The 21958-nt window shown below is 40.3% G+C and overlaps 1 protein-coding gene and 1 long non-coding RNA gene across 7 annotated transcripts; one reads left to right on the top strand and one right to left on the bottom strand.

Annotated features, from left to right (window-relative positions):
* Positions 1-221: 221 nt before the first annotated feature.
* Positions 222-20897, bottom strand: LOC111247683 (lysosome membrane protein 2-like). Of its 6 annotated transcripts, none has more exons than XM_086978020.1 (12): positions 20756-20897; positions 12616-12677; positions 9990-10242; positions 9399-9540; positions 8877-8998; positions 8318-8547; positions 7688-7833; positions 6830-7048; positions 6550-6675; positions 6051-6212; positions 4336-4744; positions 222-4001 (listed from the first exon to the last, which is right to left on the bottom strand). In XM_086978020.1, the coding sequence occupies exons 2-11, from the start codon at positions 12635-12637 to the stop codon at positions 4343-4345; spliced, it is 1824 nt and encodes a 607-aa protein (XP_086834146.1). In that variant the 5' UTR covers positions 12638-12677; positions 20756-20897; the 3' UTR covers positions 222-4001; positions 4336-4342. The 6 variants fall into 6 exon arrangements, with proteins under 6 accessions (XP_086834146.1, XP_022654670.1, XP_086834147.1 ...); XM_022798935.2 differs by having other exon boundaries at positions 4336-4708; XM_086978021.1 differs by lacking the exon at positions 20756-20897 and adding an exon at positions 20527-20668.
* On the top strand, positions 12607-18503 carry LOC111247707 (uncharacterized). Its single transcript, XR_015319511.1, has 3 exons — positions 12607-12959; positions 14931-15029; positions 16795-18503. It is a non-coding gene; the product is annotated as an uncharacterized LOC111247707 (long non-coding RNA).
* Positions 20898-21958: the final 1061 nt, after the last annotated feature.

The following is a 21958-nucleotide window of genomic DNA, read 5'->3' as shown; positions in this document are numbered from 1 at the left end:
GTATCAGTAACGTTTTTTATTTTTCCTAATGAAGTCTTCGAGACGTCTTCATTTACATGCAAGTGGAACGTAGTTGAGAGTAAATACATTTGGAGTGCACGAGTGAAAATGAGACAAAACCTACTAGCGAAATCGGTGCCAGTCATATGTTGCTGGGCTAAATGGTCGCTGGTCACCTACCGGTTCGAACTACCTAAAGCTGTTGGAAATTATTTCACGGGTTAAACAGATACTTCTTTATTTACACAGCGGTTGTACTGTATATTGTAAGCAACAGGATCTGAAGTTTACCGTTACACGTACTTTCCATAGCAATACTTTGCATCAAGAGCTTGTAAAATATGAAAACTACCGACAAAGAACTTTATTGAAGAAGAATCACAATTTTAAACCACAAACACGTATTTAATGGCCTTTATATATTACTGTATTATACAGCTTATATCTAAGGATACAAAACGCTCATTCATATTTTAGCATCTGTTCGGTGAGACGACCAAAAAATTTCAAGCCTATATCCTCTACACGCTAAAAATAGCTAGCAATTTGGCTCGTTTGTGTATTTTGTACTTTAAGATTTACTGTCTGAAAACAACCACGGAGTCCATTGCAGAGTAAATCGCATATCTTCCAAGTTACAACTTATTGTTTTCTTTCGTACCACCTGATCCGAGGTAAGGTATGAGAAGAGGATCCAAAGTACGTTAGCTATTATGTACTTCCTGTACTGTATAGATAGAGTGATCCATCTTACACTACTATATCACTCGAAATTCAGCCTTCATATATACCCTACTGAGGTAGGTACCCTACTGAGGTTAAGGATGATAACAATTTTTTCAATGCCTTTGATTATTTTCATAGTGTAAATAATTCCTTAGGGTCAACCCTTAGGCAAGGCACTCAGGGCCTGCTCCCACTAGAGGATTTAAGTGAAGTGAGCCTTGCTCGATCTATATGGGATTTTTACAACACTATTTCGTATTTATTAGCTATTAAAATATGGCGTTGATGATACTTGATGCAAGTAGTCAGGCAAGCATATATATTTCACTAACTGGAAAGCGCCATTCATCGGTAACGTAACTTTGAAATTGCAATTCAGTTGAAGGCATTTTTCACAGATGCCCTTTATTAAGATTGTCTATTATACGATACGAACTTAAATATAAGATGGTCAACCAACAGGACCTACTACTTGCATCTAGAGTAAGAACATACCGTCACAAAGACTAGAAAATCAAGTATTTCGTTGAACATAACCCTTTTTTCCGCCTGACGTGGTTGAACTATTATTATTATTATTATTCGGCCAAACAGTAGATACATCAACCATTATAAGAGATGCAGCGTCAAAATTGCGTATCGCTGTTTATCATTATGTTAGAAAATTATGATTTTTACTAGAACGATATTAGGTTAGCTAACAAAGTTTCGAGAGAAAGATCTGCAAAGCAATAAACGCGCCCGACACAAACAGTTTTTTTTTGAAGACCGAGGAGAACGCTGTCAATGTAACGTAAGCACTTCACGCTGCTGCTTTAACACTGGAGCCGGCATCTTAGCTATAGGGAGTTGTTTCGTATTCTCTAAGAAAAATTCAATTGGGTCGGGACTGGCTCCTAACGAATTGCTCAAACTGCTTAAAGTATAAAGTCGTTTTTCAGTACTATGATTTAGTTCAGCTACGGTAACTTATTGGAATAAAGGAGAGAAAAAAACACGAAAAAAAAAAAGAAAAAAGAGACACGGAATTCTATATAGTAGAAAAGTATAAGTTTGACTCATGCAAAGGAACTGTAATAGGCACTGTGAAATGAAAAGTAACCATCAACGGCAGCATGCACTTGACCTTCTAATATTCAAGAATACCAGGACGCTCACTTTATAAAACGTGCCGTAATACCGTCCTAATTTTGAAAAAAATGCAATCAGTCATTACAGTTATATTCGTCAATAGGAACGGAGCTTCAACGGTCGATGTCACCGTAATTTGCTAGAGCAACCACTTTCTTGTTTGGTTCCCTAGCTGAACCCAACATGAAACTGTTAGCAAAATGCCCAACTGCTAAGTACGTATTGCAGAACATTGGGTCAGTTACAAATGAAAAAAGAAAAGGATCCGCCGGTATCGCGACGCAAACTGTCTGAAACTATGCCTACATAACAGTGGGCAACGCTTACAGTTTCAATTCAGACCACAGCTATGTCAACGTCCTCCTACATATTCGCTTAGACTCTTCACCTTTGTTGCATGTATAGGCTAAGGTCGAGTAGATTTTCCCGTTAGGACATCATTTCGAGCGATCCTCAATAGATCTTCACCAGCTACCCAGAAATCGCAGTGCACCAATGCTCAAACATAACACAGAATTAGCTCAGGGAAACAAGACATCGTTTACCTAAGCCTCAAGGCATTGTTACAAATGCCTAGCTAATAGGCCGAGTGTGCGCACCTTAATAGCGTGCAGGGAGGATTATGGCATCGGAAACGATGAGGCCCTTTAGGCCCGGCGTCGGCCAAAAGCCTGAAAGCTTTAAATATTTCTGTCACCTACTGAGACATGAATGAGAACAGCGTTGTTTATGGAACAATACAAACATCTTTAATGTTTATTACACGCTCATATATAAAACCGTTGATGTAACAAGGACGTGTATTCAATGTGCAGTGACGGAATTTGAGCTGTTTCTATATAAAAGTGATGACTTCACGCTAACTAGCTAGCGGAATAGCTAAACAATGAAGTGGTTCAACTACAGACTTTAGTCTCTTCGACACCTAAATCACCTCGTTTTGTGCCGAATTAGCTGTCTGCTGAAAACATCCAGTTAGTACTCTGAACCCGCCGTATTCACACCGGATACATGAGATAGCCATGCATATATACGGGCGGGAATTTTCGACGGGGAGCGTTGGCGCAAATCACTTCCGTCAGGCGCAGGAAGAAAACAATTAAAGCAAAAATTAAAAAAAGGAGGAAAAACATGCATCAATAACTCGACACAATTTTCAATGGCACATCTCGAGAGCGAATCTACAACGTTAAATACTATCTACAATTTGACCTCAGGAACCACTGCTATATTGTTTACGCACAAAGTAAAGCGAACGTTGTTTATATTTGGTATCAAAATACGGTCGGCCTTAACAGTTATCGTGGTTTTTTTTTATATACTATCAATTCATTATGTTAGTTTGTTAGTACGATAATTAGTACTGCGTAATGAAACGCAGACGGCAACAGCGAGCCTAAAATGAGATTTCCGAAGGAAAAACCTAGACAACTGAATTTCTAGACAGTTTCAAAAAACAAATGTACGTCTCAGTAGAGTATTATTTGCTATTCACAGCACAAGCAAGCAAGCAAGCAAGCAAGCATACTTACAACGTATAGAGAAGCTGACAATCTAAATCGGGTCAGATCTGCTCCCGAGCAGAGGTATCTCGTGTTCGAGTCTGAATAGCTAGCTATATGCGTTCATTAGTGGATGCCGGTGGCAAAAAAGTAGGTCGATCATTCTCGCCATAGGCTACGACTGAGTATGTGTATGTACGTACATACATCATCAAATAGATATTTAATGTTTTTGTAACCCGTACATCTAGAATCCTATAATCAGACCTCGTGTACCTACGCCATCTACAAGCCACTAGCATCACAGATTCACAAAGGAGTGCTACGATCACAAACATTCTTCTTAGCTATGACAAGCGCACGGCGCAACGGCTACACAATAGTAGGGAGCCTGAAAGGTTAGCATAACCTTTCTTTCCTTTATGTATACCAGCTTACGAACTGTGTTACGGCATTGATTTAGTGTTAAAGGGAAGCAACATGTAGAAAGCTGAAACCGGTTTTTGTTCGCGCTGATCAAGAATTATATCTAACCATATAACCTAAGCAGCATAACATTATATGCTAATCAGCCGTTTTGTGCAGTTGTGCCGTGAAAAACCAGCTTTCAGAAATCGCTTTGTTACCGGATTGCCGTTCTACCTGCAAATATAAAGAATTATGTTTTTATTTATATTGTTCATTGCGTTTGACCTACATGACTCAACCAGCTGCCAATGGAGGACGCTAAATTAAGTGAAGACTGAGAATTCCCACTTTCGAAAATTATCCGGCGGCTCAGGTTATGTAAAAAAAACCGACTTCGCGCGATTCCAAGTTAACGTAAGTGGCAGGCGTTCAAAAACAGGAAATAGGTTGCATATATTTTTGTACCCACTGCTTTACGTACAGTAGAGGGTCAGCCCCTTAAACACTTTGTATTTATCCACATTTAACAAGCTCGCAATAATTATGATACCAATTACCGAATATTTACCGAAAGTTTATCTGGGAATGATGATATTACAGGTCCTTTTGTTCTCATGATTCGCACTGAACATGTTTACATGCCACGTTCGCGCATTGTCCTTGGCGTATTGTTGGTCAACATCAGTCGATGACGCACTCGCCGACCTCGGGGGGCCTCCAGCTAAGGCTGACTCTAGTATTTTTTGATTATTCAACGGAGGCGCTGACGGCGAAATGGGGGCTATCGCTTTTGTCTGGTTGTTGCTATCCTTCAGACTCCTTTCTCTGCTGACTTTATCAATGTCCTTGACTTTGTCCCGAAGCGGAGTCTTCTGCGACGTCACCTTCTCCGTGTTCATCTTCATTGATTTCTTCGTCGTCCAAAAGAGGACCGAATCGGTCTTTCTGGCGAAGAAAAGTGTAGCGTCACCGTGGGGCTGAATCGTTTAATGGGGGTAATGACTGAATACGACCATGTGTACGGTATGGAAACTAACAATACGCGCATGTACACAATATATGCATGCACGTAGAGCACATTGCTACGTTTTAGTTGGTGTTAGGCAAAACGCCTATACTGATATAGGGGAAAACAATAAGGCCCAATAAAACCCTGTCTTACGCGTTAATGAGTATTTGTTAAGACTACGGTCGCGCTTTCGTTAGAAGCACTAACCACTGTTGGGATGTCTGTTTGTTGGACGACTAACGAGTTTACAAGCACATTTTAACATTGATTATTTAGCCAGTGACATATAAAGACAAACTTATGAGTGTTGTTTTTCGTAGGACACACAGCCGTGCCTGCTGTGATGGCGGACCTAGCCTAGATTAACTGACATATAAACACACACACACACACACACACTCTAAGGAACGCGCGTCAGCAGGTTCCTATGTTATTACACGAGACGCCTTTCACCTATTGGATGTTAGTTGATAACGAAACGACTCCACAGTTGGAGAGCTAGTTTTAGCCAAAAGAAAAAATAGGCAGTGCACAGTCACATGGACTTGGGCAGTGCTTAATTACAATGTAATCAATGACTCTATAGAACATTATGATTGTAAAATTAAACTATTTTGCACAGTTTCGTCTGCGTTATCGAAGTAAATATTGAACATAATAACAAAAAATACAAGGATTACTGACCACGGCTCAAGCCATCAAGTTGTCACAAGGCGGTAAAAAAAGAGTAAGTTGTATATGAACAAAAAGGCTGCGGTTGAAAGATATTTGAACACGCGATTATGGAACGTGACCGAGCCGTTTTATTAAGGCCTAGGCGAAACTGAAGTAAGTTTTCCCCAAAGCAAAGCATGATAGAGGAACTCAGGCTCTTAGAATATTACGTTCGGTTTTAGTATGGGCATGCGAAAGCAAGCGAACTATAGTGGCCTGAGATAGAAAGATGAAATTTATCTGTAGAAAATAAGAATATATGAAGCGTTTATACTTGTCTGCTTTTTTACTCTCAGATCTAGTCAAGTACGTCCATTATACAGCCAATACGTTTACAAATAAAAAACCGAGTCTCTTAAACTGCCATATGGTCTCCATTCTTCTTTCTTCACAAACGATATATATCGTAAACAAAGTGATTATACATATATATGCAAGACCTGCCTCACGCTGACCGCGTGAAAAGCATAATAAAGGTAATCGACAATGGAAAAATTTTTACCTAGGTGGTCGTAGCTCGAAAAAACAGAGTACAAGAGGACATTTAGCCAATTGCTAACCTTGGATTCCTTTTTAGCCAGAATGACCACATAAATGTATGCGCCCAGAGCAACCAATGACCCGCACATCGTCATGAACCGGAAAGCAAATTGCGCATAGAACAAAGGCCTATCCAGTAGGACCCGAATGTGGTCGGCAAACGCCGGGGTCTGCTCGATGACCTGCAATGCGAATAGGAAATTTAGCAGTGGAAAAGCAAATTAATATTAGTCGAATCTATGAAAGACGAGAAGGTATATTACACCGGTGTTTATTTACTACTGGGATATCCAGCTGGTTATGGTAATCTGCTGGGCAATTTTTTTTCACAGCAAACTAGCTAACGGAAGAAATTATACAATGGCCATATTTGTTGTAAATATTTTAGTAAACGCATTATTATTAAAGAATTTCGAGTACTGAAAGGGAGTAAGCAAACCTTTCAGCTTGTCTATGACTTGCGCGGAGGAGACTGGTTGTACTTGCTATTTATATTACGTTCTATGAAGAATTACTCACAACATCCTGCCAGAAAACAGGGAACACTAGTTCTGGAACAGAACGGAAATATTTCAGGAAGTCGACGCGCTCCAATTTGACGTTGATCTGAGCTCTCGCAGACAGCCCTAACGTTATGCCCAGACGCTGTAATATTAGGAACGATGCACGCATGTAAAGATCTGAACAAACTGCAGTGGCCATAAACGAACGCGCCCTCTCTCATTGTGAAGATTAGTGTAAAAAAATGATTACAAAATCTGACAGTACGAAGGATTCTAATACAAAATACAAAACCTACCGGTTCTATATCGATTTGAAACTGGTGCCGTTCTTGGTTCGGGCTTAAGCCTTCAACCTTTTCTAGGTACTTCGAATCTGCGGCATAAAAGTGAGGGTAGGAGAGCACGAGTGGAAGGCCAAATTGACAGCGCGAGAGATCCATTCCGCCGGACGGTAGAGATTTACCCGGTGTTTCGAAGCAGCGATTAGCCGGTTCTCGTGATGAGTTGAATAGCACCTGTCAATGAGTGCCAAAAGTGTTAACTTAAGTGAATAGGACTTCATTAAGCAATCAACATTCAATCTTTGAAAATAGAACGTAGTGATGCCAAGATGACACTGCATATTGAGACCTATTCGCACTTAAAGGTGCCAGACTTCACAACAAGTAGCCGAATCTTCATCTGTTATTTATGTGTCGGGAATGTTTAAGGTAATGATCTCTCCTATCGTTCTAAAAATATATAGGGCTTGAATGTTGGCTAACTAAACTCAGTTATTGCCAATCTCAGCACTGCCGTTTATTAAAATAAGTTTTGTTATTCCTCGACACGTTTTCCTAGATATTTTTACATTATATTGTTTAAATTATTCTGTTTTGCCCGTACAAAAGACAGAGTTATTGATATCTGCTAAGCTTATTTCACACAATAACAGAATAGCTTTCGGAATGGGTAATTCGCTAAAAACCGTTTAAGAACTAAATGCAGGGTAACACATGTATATGACATGAAAAATGGTAACATAATTAAGGACTGATTAGGGACTTTTTTAAAGGAACTTTCTTGGCTGTTGTCCTAAACAGCAGGTGTGGCCTCCTGATTAGAATGAGCAGTAAATAACACAAGGTGCTGAACACAGCAGTTATTTTTCAAACCTCGGGTCCTGCAACAAATCGTGTGAGGGTAATTCCTAGACTATCGACGTCGGGCGCTCGCGTTAATCTCCACGGCTTGCAGAAAACAGGATTGAAAAAGTAGATATGTTCGTCAGATGAAACGATTGGATGTACCAGCTCCCCATCTGTGAACCATTTGCAAGTTCTGTTAATAAAAGCTCATGTAGCCCAAGTGTCACTATGTAAGTTAGAGCAACATAATGGCTAGCACACTTTCTAATTTCGAAATTGAGATGCGACCAAAAATTCAGTTGTTTTTTGAAATATGGATGGAGACCTCGACTGGAAGAATCAGAGATTTTTCACAGCTCTAGAACAAAAATAGTGTTCGCGTTCACCGCGAGTCTGAACATGTTACTTCAAAGGCAGTTGCTCTTTATATTATTTCTAGAAGTCTTTATTTATTGCATAACGTATTGGTTGGCTGTACGCTTACTCTTACAGACATCACAAATTCCATTTCGTCTGTCCATCGCATCCGTTTACTATTTCCCAGTCAGTAAACTCGGATAAGGTTTCTAGTCGATGCACGGGCCGTTCACACCGTTAGATAAACGAAAAGGAAAAAAACCGCTATAATACATGGGTCAGGATTCAATGCGGACTTACTCGTGCCGAGCAGCTTAGCGCAAGGGGTTCCGGATTCCCACCAGGGCAGCTCGGTTCTTCCGTTCCACTTGTCAATCCTGTTGAAGTACCGGAGATCAACGCTTCCTGTGTACACATTGAAAAGACCTTCGTCGGTATCATTTTTGCCCGACATGTACGCAAAGCGGCCATCCTTCACCGGGACATTTGGGTCGATCACGTGAGAAATATGGGCGAGAACGTCCGGGTATCTACAGGACATTATATGCCTATTAGTGCGTAGCGTTGATTTTCTATTTTTTTTTTTATTAGTTAAGCCGAATAGACATTTTATTAAAAACTAACTGATATTTTTCGATTCGTACAAAATATTTTCATACCGAACATTCACCTACTTGAGAGGAATATTCGATTAAATAACTGGAAGCGACAAAGAATGTCATTACTATATAGTAAAAACTTTTGGTTTATTTCCGGCGGTGCAATTTGATTGAAGGGATCTTTAACATTGTTACATTATTGGTAGTAACTGAAGGAACTTAGAACAACTTCTTGCTTCGTCTAGATATGATGAACGCACCCTTCGTAGGTAAGCTGTCTGATCGAACGCCTGATAAACAGCGTTTCATTGGCTGCATTTAAAAATATCAAAAAGGCCAATTTGATTAACGGCGATGCGTTTCGGATTTTCTGGCTAGCCGCCTGTAATACAACAGACAAAAACAACGAAAGCACATACACAAGAAGAAGACGAGTAAACGTTACCTGTCAACTTAGACAAAAGACTATTCAGAAAGGTGGTAGGATAGAAGTCTGTTACATACAGAGACTGCAGCACGGTGAAGACTGGACTTTTTTTTTTTATATATTTTTCATAACTGCTATAAATTTCTAGTACGAAGGTGTTTCATCTTCATCAGCTTGAGCTGACACATTTGCACTATCAACGTAGTAAATGAATTTTAACTCCCTTGTTGTTTTTAATTTGGAGACAGGTCAAATCGAGCGCTTAAGTGACGAAAGCTTTTTTTAGCCATTCAAAATGAGTAAATAGCTTAAAAATATGTAGTCTACTGATAAGAAAAAATCCATAATAACCCACCACAAGTGGTGTGTTTATTGTGAAGATAACATCTTCTTGGTCGCCCGCCGATTGTTCTCGATCAAACCAAAAACGTTTTCTTTCACGATATTGAAGAGTCCCGTTTGCGTGCCATTCGACAGCTTCTTTTACCCATTCGGATCTACAAAATTAGCCTAGATTAAACTCCAGTGTTAACGAAGCTTACTACTAAAGCTGACTATTTTTGCTAAGTATATCGTAATTCAAATAGGATGGATAATGAGGATAAGGAAAAGGCCAGATATGCAGCATACTTTAATAGTTTAATAGAACTACCGTCCCTGCAATGGTACTATAAGGTCGAAACCTTAAGCGGATACACTCGTACTGCAAGCTACCGTCAGAAATCTAAATCTACCTTCAGGACGTAGGGTCTCGAAACACTTCCATTACGCTCTATTCACGGCTTCTCGAGGTAAATAAGGCCAGTGAGCGGGTTTTTTTAAAGCTTATTTTTGTTGGCGTAAAAATTATTCGAAATTATTTGTTGTGGCTTCGTAAATGTTGTCTGTTTTGTCACGTCGATTAATCGGCCTAGATTAAGATATGCTACACTGTCTCGTCACTTACCGCCATGTATACGGTCCAACTTCTTCCAAGACGGGTTTTTCACCGAAATTTAAGAACTCATCGGGATTGGTAACGTTGAAATAATAGAATCGTTGGTAAATTGGAAATGGCACTTTCTTCCACCCGTTATAACTTTCACTTCCCGGCTTAAGGGGTAAACGATGGCTCAACAGAGTCTGGAAGAGCGGATGAAGCGTCAGGATTCCTATGCAGCCAAGGAAACTTACCAACAAACTCGCGGAGATTAGCACCACTGGAAAAAATTAGCAACCGACAGTATTATAAAATCAGCAAGCATGATTTGAAATGCTGGGCTCCTACAAGAACTCAATAAATTATAATGTAGGTTCGCGCGTTTCAAATGTTATCGTCTCTATATATTCCGATTGTGTTGCATTTAAACATCTTTCGCCGACAGCTCTAACCTATTGGATGAACTGAGCCCTGAATCGAAACACTTTGATACATTGACATACAAACGGTGACCAAATAAAATAAGGCATGTAAATTAGAACTAGTTGATGTAACTAGTACCTAACATAATTATCTACCAGTCTGTAAAACGGGATCAGACTGACAACTTACATGTTACCCTCTGCTTTTCAGAAAATCCGGTTGCATGTTAACGCAATTCTACCAATTACTTACGTATCAGTATCAGTAAGTTAACGTACGCTAACATTTTAGGCTAGACATAAGTGATTGAATCATCATTACGACACTTTAGTCAAGGCCGTGCGTACATTTCGCGTGTACTACGTGACCTGATATCTAGGCCACAATCTAGAATCTCTTCGCGTTTTTGTACAGGCATTAGCTCACAATACAAGAGTCCCCCTGGATACTGGCCCCCTGGCTCAAATGATCGCGTCAGCTCAGCTCAGCTCAGCACAGCAACGCTGTGCTTTTTTTTTTTATTTAAAAAAGATCATTCTAGACTGTTAGAAAATAAAGGACAGATTTTCTGTGTTAGAGGTTCTCCATTTTGGTGCTCGAACGTTTTAGGGAACACCTAGAATTAGGTAGTTCTGTACTAGCTAAACGAATATCTTGAGCTGTTCAAAGAAGAGTGGTGCGAAATGACGCCAGAAAAAAGCCATATTAACAAAGCGAGAAGAGATGTCGATAGCGCGTTCTAACGGTAAAATGATTACCATAATTAGCGGCTATTGGCAGCCTGGAGGAGGGAACTTTTACAATGGTTAATGAGTTGAAAGTAATCTCTGCACCTGTATTTGCATCTCGTGCTAGACAGTGAAGAAGCAGATCTGGCGCGCCTCGCAATGTCACGCTGATACAAACGATTCTGTTACTCAGTAGTAAAAAGATCCGATGTAGTAAAAACAACGATTATAAAGCACAGTTAGATATACTGTGCTCACTGACCACGTGGCCATCATGGACGTCGCGAAATGAAAGAAAAGAAGTAAATTCGGATGCCAGGTTAATTGTATGAATCGTTTGCGGTTTGTCCTGTTCTGCTATTGACTATCGCTTCAAATAGTTGTTTGTCGTTCACCGAATTCGAGAAGATCGCATAGCATTTGGCCTAAGAAATCCTGGAGTGCTGCAAGAATTTCAGATCTATGATCGACTGTCAGTGAAGACCACGCGGCAGGAACCTATTGCTATTGATTGTATCATATAATAATGAGTTAAAACGGTCCGCGAGTTCGCGAAGACTATTGATCGGTTAGATATTGATATTTACATACATAGTATACAGAGCGGGCTCCTTTAGTCATTACGTTCGTAAATTCTAGTCTATAACGTAGATTTGAACTTTTGTACCCTAACGGTGTCTGAACCAGCAGATGTTTCTTTTACATCATAATCGTAATAATATCTTGTTTTGTAATTTGTGTAGCAAAATCAACGTAAATTGAATTATTATTTCAAATAAAAATTGCGCTGCCAATTTGCACACCAATCGAAAGCATGCAGGACTCAAGCTGCCTGATGTCTTCAACAGTACAGCTATCAAGAGATGAAACTTCATGACATAAGGCAAACAAGTTAAAATTAAGCAAGCAAGTAAGTATGTTGGCAAGAACTTCACCTACTGTGTTATTTTCTGATGACTTTCGGACTTGAATAATAAACAAGTTCAGTTTAAGAAGCATGCTCTTGAAATGAATTAGATCATATAACTAGATTAGATCCGATCTACGCTGATCGAACGTTTCTTTTTGTGTTGATCGCGTGCGGTCGAGGACTCGCCTTGATTAAGACATACATGAAAAACGCATGTTGCTGGACACTGCCCTAACGGGGCTTTCGTTACAAAGGCCTTAATCAAATAATAGCTAATCCTTAAAACATTCGGGCCGTTTGTCCGTCAAACGCCTCTGAGAAATAGCACTCGCCGAAATACGCCATTCGTGCTCGCGTCGATAAAACAGAGTTTCGTCGTTAGTTCTGACGATCACATGCCAGCGTAGACCACTATTTATTACGTATCCTGGGAAGGGTCAATGAGATGCTCGTCTGCGGAAGCTAGCCGTCAAAAGTTGTAGCTTTCATTAAGCCAAAAAGACGCGTTTGGTTTTTTTTGGTCAATATTCTGTGGCCAGAATTGAAGTGTTTACAGCTGAGCCATGTTTGCGTCTATGAATAAATCTCTTACCGTAGCTTTTCTTCAACCCCATGCTGCCGTGGCGGTTCACCCCTCGCCGTTTTATCGCATAGCTGAAACAGAACGCACGAGCAGACATTATTATGATTTGTATGTGTCGTCTATGAACTGATCCTTGCCACTAAACGAAAAGGCATTGATACAGAAAAGCCATTCGACATGTTATAACTGAGGAAAAACATAGGTCATTTTGTGAATTCCATTTTATTTACATTCTTCTTACATGATACTTTTTACATAGCTTATTAGTGGTACCTTGCCCATGGTGTCTTATTGAAGAATCAGCTCAATTGCCTTTTAACGAGCATTCCGTGATAATGCCGCCTCAAAACCAGGTATGACTTCTCCCATCATCACCATTATTATTGTTATTTTTATGATAACATCTCAAGAATAATGACCATCGTTTGGCTAAACTAACCTACAAGATGCGAACTCTGTGACTGGGTCATTTCCTTTAATTTGGTCGACAGGGATGAAAACGCGCTTAACAGCGTTAGGTCTTCGGTGTCAACCAATTGCTCTAGAGTCCTATATTTTTGAGGAAATAGGTCCATCCCTCTATAGCGGTTATCTATCGTTGTGAACAAAATTAGAAACGTAAAGCTGAACATGACACAAACAGCCTCATAGTTAGCAAAAGGTAGGTCAGTTACTGATGTGAAGATTGGCCTTTATTTTTCAAATTAGGGACTTTTTTTACTTCAGTAGTGCCAAGTTCAGTTTACAACACGTATGCAGAATGGTACCACAAGACCCGGGCCAGCTTTCATAGGCAAATTTTGGTGGTGACATTCATGGGTACTACATTTGCTCCTCCATCGCTAATTCACAACAAGTAGCCAAATATTACTGTCTCGCATATTATGAAGATAACTAGGTTCAATGACCATTTCAAAGAAGGTGTAAAAAATTCGGGCTATAAATTTCAGAAGTCAGTTATTTATTTTAACCTATGCCGCTATTTTTATGTTCTTACTTTTTCTGCCTTTTCAAACGGGAGTAGTCAAACGGCTTCAAATAATTTAACTTGGTAAAATAGTGTTGCATATAATTCAACGTACGTTTGGTTCGGCCCGTGGATTTTAGTCATAGACAGAGCTTTGCTCCTTTTTCATTTAATTTCATTTCGATTATGAACGACCTCCCAAACCCGAAGGTAAGTGGGGCAGCAATGATCCCTCCGTGAAGTCGTTCTTTCTTTTGTAACGTCTACAAGCCAATCTAAAATGCGGAAAGCTTCTCGGTAAAGGCAAGTAGCCTAAGACCCGAAAAATCGCTAAGAGACTTTATCTCTTAGGGTTTTTATGAGTAAAAGGCGAGCAATATGCGAAGCTCAAAGGCAACCATTCTCTAAGAACATGTCATGTTGACAGGCCATGGTCGTATACGTAGCAGCATCGAAATTAAACTCGAGGTTCCAAACTGTTGTACAGCGTAAGCTGCTATGATTTGGTCCAGCCTGAATCAGTGTTGTTTCATTAGAAGGGGTAGATATATATATCACGATCGTCATATTTTTTGTCTTGCAGAAATGTTAGCAGCCGATAGCGACAGCGTTCTAACGCTATCTCACAGGTAAAAAAGTGTCCCCCTTTGTGAACAAGACGTTTTTCAGCCTTCTTCAGTAACTATAATTATGGCGAGGTCTTGTTCCCTGAAGCGTCTCACGAGGTTATTATTGAAGACGAATGTTCATTTCGCTAGTCCTATAATAGCACGCTAACGTCTCACGCGAGTCGAATTTGGCGAAAGTGACTGGGGTAGAGCCTAGTTCCGAAATAAACCTACTAATGTTTGATTCGAGGTTTTTATTATTAGATAGTACGAATCTCATCAGCTCTAGGCAAACTCAATCTAGAACGACATGGTCCGATATCTTTTTCTAGCAGAACGATACATCGTATCGCCATATCTTAGAATAACAATAATACTAATCATTTCGAATTCTGCTCGACATAATAATGCTCATTTTTACATAGATTTTTAACATATATCAGTCCCTTTAAGGTAATTTGCCTATAGCGCGCGTGCAAGATAGCATGAAGGCAAGCTTTTCGATGTGACCAGTTTATTCGTAAGAGAATTTACTTAAAAGGGTGTATCAGCGATGTGTTTTTCTCTGCTGCTTTGAATTACTGTGAAGTGTTCTCACAAATTTTGCGATATTTCAACTAGTTCACCTTATTTCTATCATTTCCTATGGTTATTCGATTGCATCTAGAAACGACATGGAATAGCGTGATGTGATAATGAAAATGGCAAGCGAGCTGCGATTCATTGGCAGCAAATCATCTGCGTTGCAGGGTGCCCCACCTCTCGAATCGTACCGACGAACTCGTGCAATAAAGATCACCACCAACTGCGTGCATCGACGCGCGCAACAATCTTCATTTACTAATACGGTGATTACCTTTACATGTGAAATTTACTAGAGAACATGTTTTTTTCTATTTCTGTTTCAATAGACGATAGCGGAAAGCGGTGTCTCAAAAAAAGAGAAAGAAAAAAAAAAACGCGAAGAACGTTTAGTAGTAGTATAGTTCATGTTAGGCACCAACCCGTACGTAAGCGACAATTAATATAAAGATACTATTGCAATGGCACAATTTCGAATACAAACGTTGTAATTCACTGGGTAACTGTGCCAAAATTCGGCAATGGTAATGGCGGCCCTTTTTGAAAATGGTGGCTTCTAACAATCTGCTATTGCGCACAAATCAACGTTTAGAATCAAACAACACATTCGAGCATGTCGGGAACAGTTATATCCCAACACATTATGCGGCAGTGTTTGGCCATATTTTTCAGTAAGATGATTATGTAATGAATTTTCTATGCGATTTGAGTAAAGATTACTAACTAAAGCTATTTAGCCGGCCGGATTAAACAATGCCATGAGTGATTCATATTACCTTTGCTGGTAATGGCGTATATGGTGTCGAATCGATACGCCCTATCGGTGCCAGACTCGAGTGGGTCACACATTACAATGACGTTACAATTATCCGCCATGAGTGCTACGCTATGTTAACACTGTGTTTACAATGAAGATGTAGAGGAACGGAATTAAAGAAAAAAGGAAAAAGAAAGATGGCCGACAACGTGACGCGTTCAGTACTTCCCACATTGTATTGTGCACATTAGCATGATCGATCTAACAATCGACGCCTGCACATTGTCTTAGTGAAGATAAACCTTGTGAATTAGTATTGCTCCGAGATTATCCGCCATATTACTATCGCACGTTCAGCTTCTATTACGCTACCTATTATAACGAATATAGACGACCAGATACGTAATGGTGGGGTAAAAAAGAAGCGACAATAAAGAAAGAAATTACAAGATAAACGTGGGTGAACATTAAATAATCACCTTTATTATCAATAAAAGACGGCTACCAACAACGCGGACCAAATATGCTGTACTGCCAATGATTCGGATGGGAACTGCCCGCTTTAACATCTACCGCGGCCAGATAATCGAAGCCTAACTCCGTTGGATCGGTCAATATGTACATGCTTCGCACCTGTCCACCAATCCTGCCTCGTCATCCCCCGAGACGCAGACCAATCGTCAATACAAACACCCGATAAAAGATAACGCTTGAGCTTAGAGCGGAGCTTCAAACGTTATTACAGTTTCACACTTTAGTATGCAGATAGCAATTTTTAATAATGTCTTCTTAGGAAGAAAAAAGCAAATAATAATGATATATTGGACATCTGAGGTAGGGCGAATAATTTGTCTTCTAATCCGTTCTTGCTGTTCGGCTGGGAAATCGTCGAAATGTTAGTACTACGTAACGTTGAAGGGTACCCAGTGAAGTATAGCTGCCACTTAAACGGAATGGTGTTGTCTAGAGAAGAAAACCACTAATCTGTTTAATTGCTGAAATCTCTGAAGTCTTTTAACTGGGTAGCTAGACATAAAAGGTGATATTATAATAGAATATAATGCAAATTACATATGCGACACAGTTGTATCTGCCAGGCAATTTTGTCGTCGCCTCCAGCATATGATAGATTGAAAGAATATAGAACATCCTACTATCGAAGTTTAGGCCTCAGGCGATAGCCCAAAATTATCTGTTCTCATATATAGGACGCTAATAAAATAACGTACTTAGTCTCTATTTGATATTTTCGATGCGTTTTGTGCATGGGCTAGGAACGAAGGTGCCAAGACGAAGACCTCGAAGAACGTCAGCTGAAGCAAACATCAAGAGAAGATGAACAAGTGCACATCAGCTGTTCACCGTGGCAGTAGTTCGAGGCGCATATGAGTAGTATTAGCGGTAAAGGCCACTACGAAATAGCTATCCAGTCAGCCGGTGCGTCAAGCAGCCACATTAAGAACATTAAGATGTAGTTGACCCAATTGGCGCCGGTGCCGCTGATCTGGCATCGGTTTCCTGCTCCAGCAGCTGGTCTTCCCTCTTCAGCAGACGAGCCATATCATCGACAGGAAGACACATGACGGCACTATGCTGCCCGCCAAAGCCGTCAGCGACTACTCAACTACACATTAGTTTGTCAGTTAAGGCAATGGCCAAGCAATGTATTATACGCATTGTAACCCCTTACTTCTAACGTATACATGCTGCTGATACGGAACAAAGAGCACGCTTGCAGTCATCTAAATAGCCATCAAAGATTATACATCACAGTAGAAACTGCACCTACTTACAGCTCTTTTTTAACACGCGCAGATGTATCACCTGCTTCGAACTTGTTTTACGAACTTTCCAATCTAATTAGGAGAACTATCTGCTCTTGTTGATGGCAAACGCGTAGCTCGAAATGGAGGCAAGGAACGGGCGACTCTGCAGCGAAACTGGTTGCCGAATCATTCGACGAGTGAGTGGCCATCGGCACAAGAGGGTAAACATGTGAAACGGTCGCGTTCAGCAAGCCGATTCAACTGGTAACAGTCGAGGCGATCCTCGCCAATTCCATAACCCAGTAATATACCAGCAGTCGCTTCCAAACCCAGGTACAACGGGATTCGGCAATAGTTCTATTGGCGTCGGCTCGGATACGAGAAGTAAAAGTCTTCGGTGGTCTTTTTGGGGTCACGAGGAAACTATGTCGACGTTAGCGGCGCAGTCAATAAACGCGACCAAAGCTGTTTCTTCTGTTTGTGCCGACGGCTCTGGCCCGGCAACGACGTTTGCGAACGGTCGATCAATACATGTTTTGCGAAGACCGAGTCGGTTAAAGCAGATGTGTGCTTCAAACGCGCGTTCGTCGAAAGCTATCTCTTGAGGCGCTCGAATATTGACCGTACTACATACTGACTTTCTCTGTGCTAACCGTTGGGACAGGGGTCGGCAGCATCGATGGAAACGCTTGGCGCTCTATGCACGCCTTGAGTGAAGAATGACTTTTTTACGGGCTACAACTACTACAAAGACCTACTGCGTGGCAAGTGGTGCGTTTTATTACACAGAATGCAAAATCGGCTTTTCTTATATGGCGTAAATCATTATTTTTAAAACTAAATACAATAGGACATAGGAAATCCGATGAGCTAGAGCGAGCCAAACAGCAGCTTTCTACGAGAACCATTTTGTGTATTATTTGATAATTTCCAATTGATTGGCGTGCTTGTAAATTCTAATTTGTATAATCTGATTATAATGAATTATCCTCCACATATATATATATATATATATATATATATATATATATAAAACCTGCGCGCATGTTTTTTACTGCCGGGAATCCATAACCTCTTAGACTAGTTAAGAGCGAAAAAATGAGGGTGAGAAAAGTTCAGTTGCAACGCCAATTTGCTGTAGGCAAAATTGCCCCAGAAATGTAATCCAGCGTCGGTGACTCTATTAATAAAGACATTCAATAGAGGCGATTTGGGAATGATTGTTCGTTTTGGATGCCATTGCAGGGATATGTACACACACCAGAAAGTCACATATTTAGTCTCGTTAACATAATAAAGGAACGTCAGCGGGCCTGACAAAGGCAGCTGCAGGGAACAATAAAGGCTCCCAGCCATTGAAACGTGACTACGAAAAAATAAATGTTTCTTTCATCCTCATGCCGTTCGTTCTCTCACAGTATATCTGCCGATGATGACACGCAAGTCGAAACGGCTCCACTGTAAACTACTGTCAAAATTAGGGCTTAAATAATAGTCACCGCAGTAAGCCAATATAGACTACAGCCGGCTTTTGTTCAAATAGATGTATCCTGTACATAGCAAACCATTTTTACCCATATAGGCCACAGCCAATGGCGCTAGTAGAAAGTTCCTGTTAGGGAAAATGAGAGAAGACGATGGCAGGGCAAATAAAATTAGTATAAACGTTCGTTCTTTAATGGACTATAAGCTTCTTCGATGCATCGTAGAAGGGTATAGGTGGAATGACAACCAGAAAAATTGTTTGCTCAAGTTACGCCAGAAGTTCTCATATGATTTTCACTTCGCCGGGTTCCAACTGACACAAGCGTCATTTTAACTTCAGGATTGAGCGCCGAGTTTTAGATATAGACGAACCAATTCTGTCTTTGCTACAACATGGTCCGTTTACGGCTGATAGCCAAATATTACTATCACTTCACTAATGTTCTTTTCGTACGTGAGATTTCAGAGAAGCTCAGCTGGTCTGAATGCGCGAATTCACAAGACGTCAGGTAGGAATGGTGCCTTGTTTGGAGGTGAAGCTCAGTGACGTTTCGCTAAGACGACTGTTTTAAATTGGGCTGTAGAAATCTTTCTAGCTAGAAGCTTTTCCCAAGGGTATCGCGTACGTGAGCGAGTGAACATTTGCTTCATCGCGTAAAGTAATGCTTGCTTTTGCCGACACTTCTTATCTGTATCATTATATTTAAAGAAAATTCGTTTATGCAAGTTTACATTTCAGTAAGTATAGATCTTTTCCTCGAAGCATATATTAAGTTAGCCAAAAAATAGTGGCGGTTTTGGTTTATCGCTATGCTTCTTTAACCTCTCATTTGTGAACCACTCACTATAATAAGCAACCCTTTTTTTTGACTCCACAAAGCCATTGTCATGGTTTTGTCAGAATCACGAATTTTACCGTAAGTTCAAGCTCCGAAGAATAATATGTTGAGTGAAAAACGAGTCATTTTGCAACACTGACTTTTCGACGATCACAAACAAATCGAAGATGCTCAAAACGTTTGGTTTTTGTATGGTGAAGACCTTATAACTAAGAAATAATATCTCATCTAAGAATTACTTTTTTTTTTTTAAACCGTCTTTGTTCAACCCAAAAGGCCTAGTCGAGTATATCAAGCATCCGACCCTTGAGTAGCACTTTTAGTTGTGGAGTTTTCGCGAGACACGCGACACCTATTCGGAAGTGGCTGTAGCAATTTTTTAATCTTCATAAAACGTAAGTGACAAAAATACTATGTTTTGAACTTAACGAAATCCTAGTTTAGGGTGATTTGTTTACCGAAGTCCACAAACGAAAACGACCGATTGTCGAGCAACGAATTTTTAAACAGTGCACCATAAGCTTCACCATGAGCAAAGATTCAACTAGAAAACGAACAAACGACCTAGTAACCTAATAACACTCAACGGCAGCTATTCCTGACGGACTACGTAGCCTGCAATTACAAAAAAAAAAACATTCCGCATTCCTTTCGAAATAAGTCCGCCTCTGTTTCAACACTCGAGTGTTCGTTTTACTTATTATATCAATATTTCTAGCTTTGTCTTCTACTTAACCAGCACTATTTCATAAAATCAATCAAAATATAGCCGGGTTCATTTGTTCTAGCTGAGCTGCAACGCATCAAACTATGCCTCGACAATAATAATAATAGATCTTCGTAAAGACGGCGCGTTAACAAGGCTAACAGGTGCGTTCACTGCTCATCGATCTAGTTCAGGTTATTAAATACCCACTGATTTTTGTTTCGCTCTTTAGCTTTTGACGTCCCACAACTAATCACTCCAGTGCGCTATCAGAACGTCCGCAGTAGAATAAATTATCCCTCGTTTTGCATTAAGCACAAAACGGCGTAACAACAAGCACCAGGCATGCAGGAATAGGCAAGCACCAAACAGAACCAATAGCGTTCCTTTTCTCTTTGGCACGACCACAGCTTGTTCCTTTTTCGCCGGTATTACATACCTCCTTCTGGCTACGAAATTACAGAGGAGTGCAGACACTTTCACATTTGATCACGCCGTTGGCCAGCGGCGCTGCGTCATTCACTCTGCGGATTTCTGCCGCACATGCAACGTCGCTACAACGCCATCGAGACGACATACGCTTTCCTCGCCGATATGTCAGCGCGATCCTTTCCGATCAGCTATGGAAAGACTGAAAACAAGCGGCAGCGCCCCCAGTGGCGGGCTCGCAAAGCTCGGTCCCGCTGAGAATACGCCGTTACAATTCCGGTGCACTCCAAACAGACCGCGCCTAATCCGTATAGAAGGCCTAGGGTACCACATGAAACCATCTAATGTTTATAACTTTTTGACACTACGTATTGATATACAACGACATCGATTGTTTTCAAGTAGTTATAAGTACATGATTCGATCGTGGCTGGGATGGGGGGAGGGTTTGTAGATCGATTTCCGCTAAACAAGCTCATGCATTTCTAGTAAAAAACTTTTTTTTTTTTGTTTTCGATTTTGCTTTTTTGATAGTGCTGTTGTGGTTCCGATTAAATTCGTTCGTGTACGTCGAAGTAGGATGCGAAAAATTCGAGAATAGATATTATTTGGGTCGTATTCACATGACTGATGACAGTTGACCCAGCTCTAAGTTTACTACATAAGCGCCTCTAGTCTAACACAGAAAAAATAAGCAGAATAAAAAAGCAATTACGTAATATCAGTACTTTTTTGTCGACCTAAAAACGGGCGGATACGGAAAAATCGATATTGGGTTAGGTAATGTGCGATATACCACTTGGGTTTTCTTTGCCAGCATATTCACAGGGGAAATCTTATCAATTTTCGGCTAAAATATCTTTCTAGACATAATGTTTTATTACTTTACTGAGAAATGCGTTTGTGCTCGGTTGAGTGCCTCGCTTCTGCTCTAAGTCTGCGTAACTCCAAAAGACAGCCAGGCCTGGAATAAAGGCCCTTCAAGACAGAGCATTATATTGTTGTTTTTCTTTTTTTTTTTTTCAATCTATATTAGAATGTTTAGACCCTACAAAAAGTCACCAATAGGTAAGAACCTGTCTACACAACAATAAATAGTTTGTTAAAAAACACAAATAGCTTGTCTCTATTAGCAGGCCAAGGAAGTTGCATTTTTTAATACAGTCTAACTATATTTTTCACTACAGTATTTTCAGATAGTGTTGTACACAAA

The sequence above is a fragment of the Varroa destructor genome, unplaced genomic scaffold (genome assembly GCF_002443255.2).
Source record: "Varroa destructor unplaced genomic scaffold, Vdes_3.0 BEIS01000001.1, whole genome shotgun sequence".
Taxonomy (NCBI): Eukaryota; Metazoa; Arthropoda; class Arachnida; order Mesostigmata; family Varroidae; genus Varroa; species Varroa destructor.
Note: the sequence above shows the minus strand (reverse complement) of the source record. Positions and strands in the feature narration are given on the sequence as shown.

What these genes read in the sequence shown, in the direction of transcription:
- LOC111247683 (XM_086978020.1), bottom strand. Translation starts at nt 12,637, where the DNA reads ATGGGGTTGAAGAAAAGCTACG. An exon ending in AGACAGCTTACCTACGAAGG is followed by an intron (nt 8,548 to 8,876) that starts GTGCGTTCATCA and finishes AATGTCCTGTAG; the next exon opens with ATACCCGGACGTTCTCGCCC. An exon ending in CTGTTTTCTGGCAGGATGTT is followed by an intron (nt 6,213 to 6,549) that starts GTGAGTAATTCT and finishes TTCGCATTGCAG; the next exon opens with GTCATCGAGCAGACCCCGGC.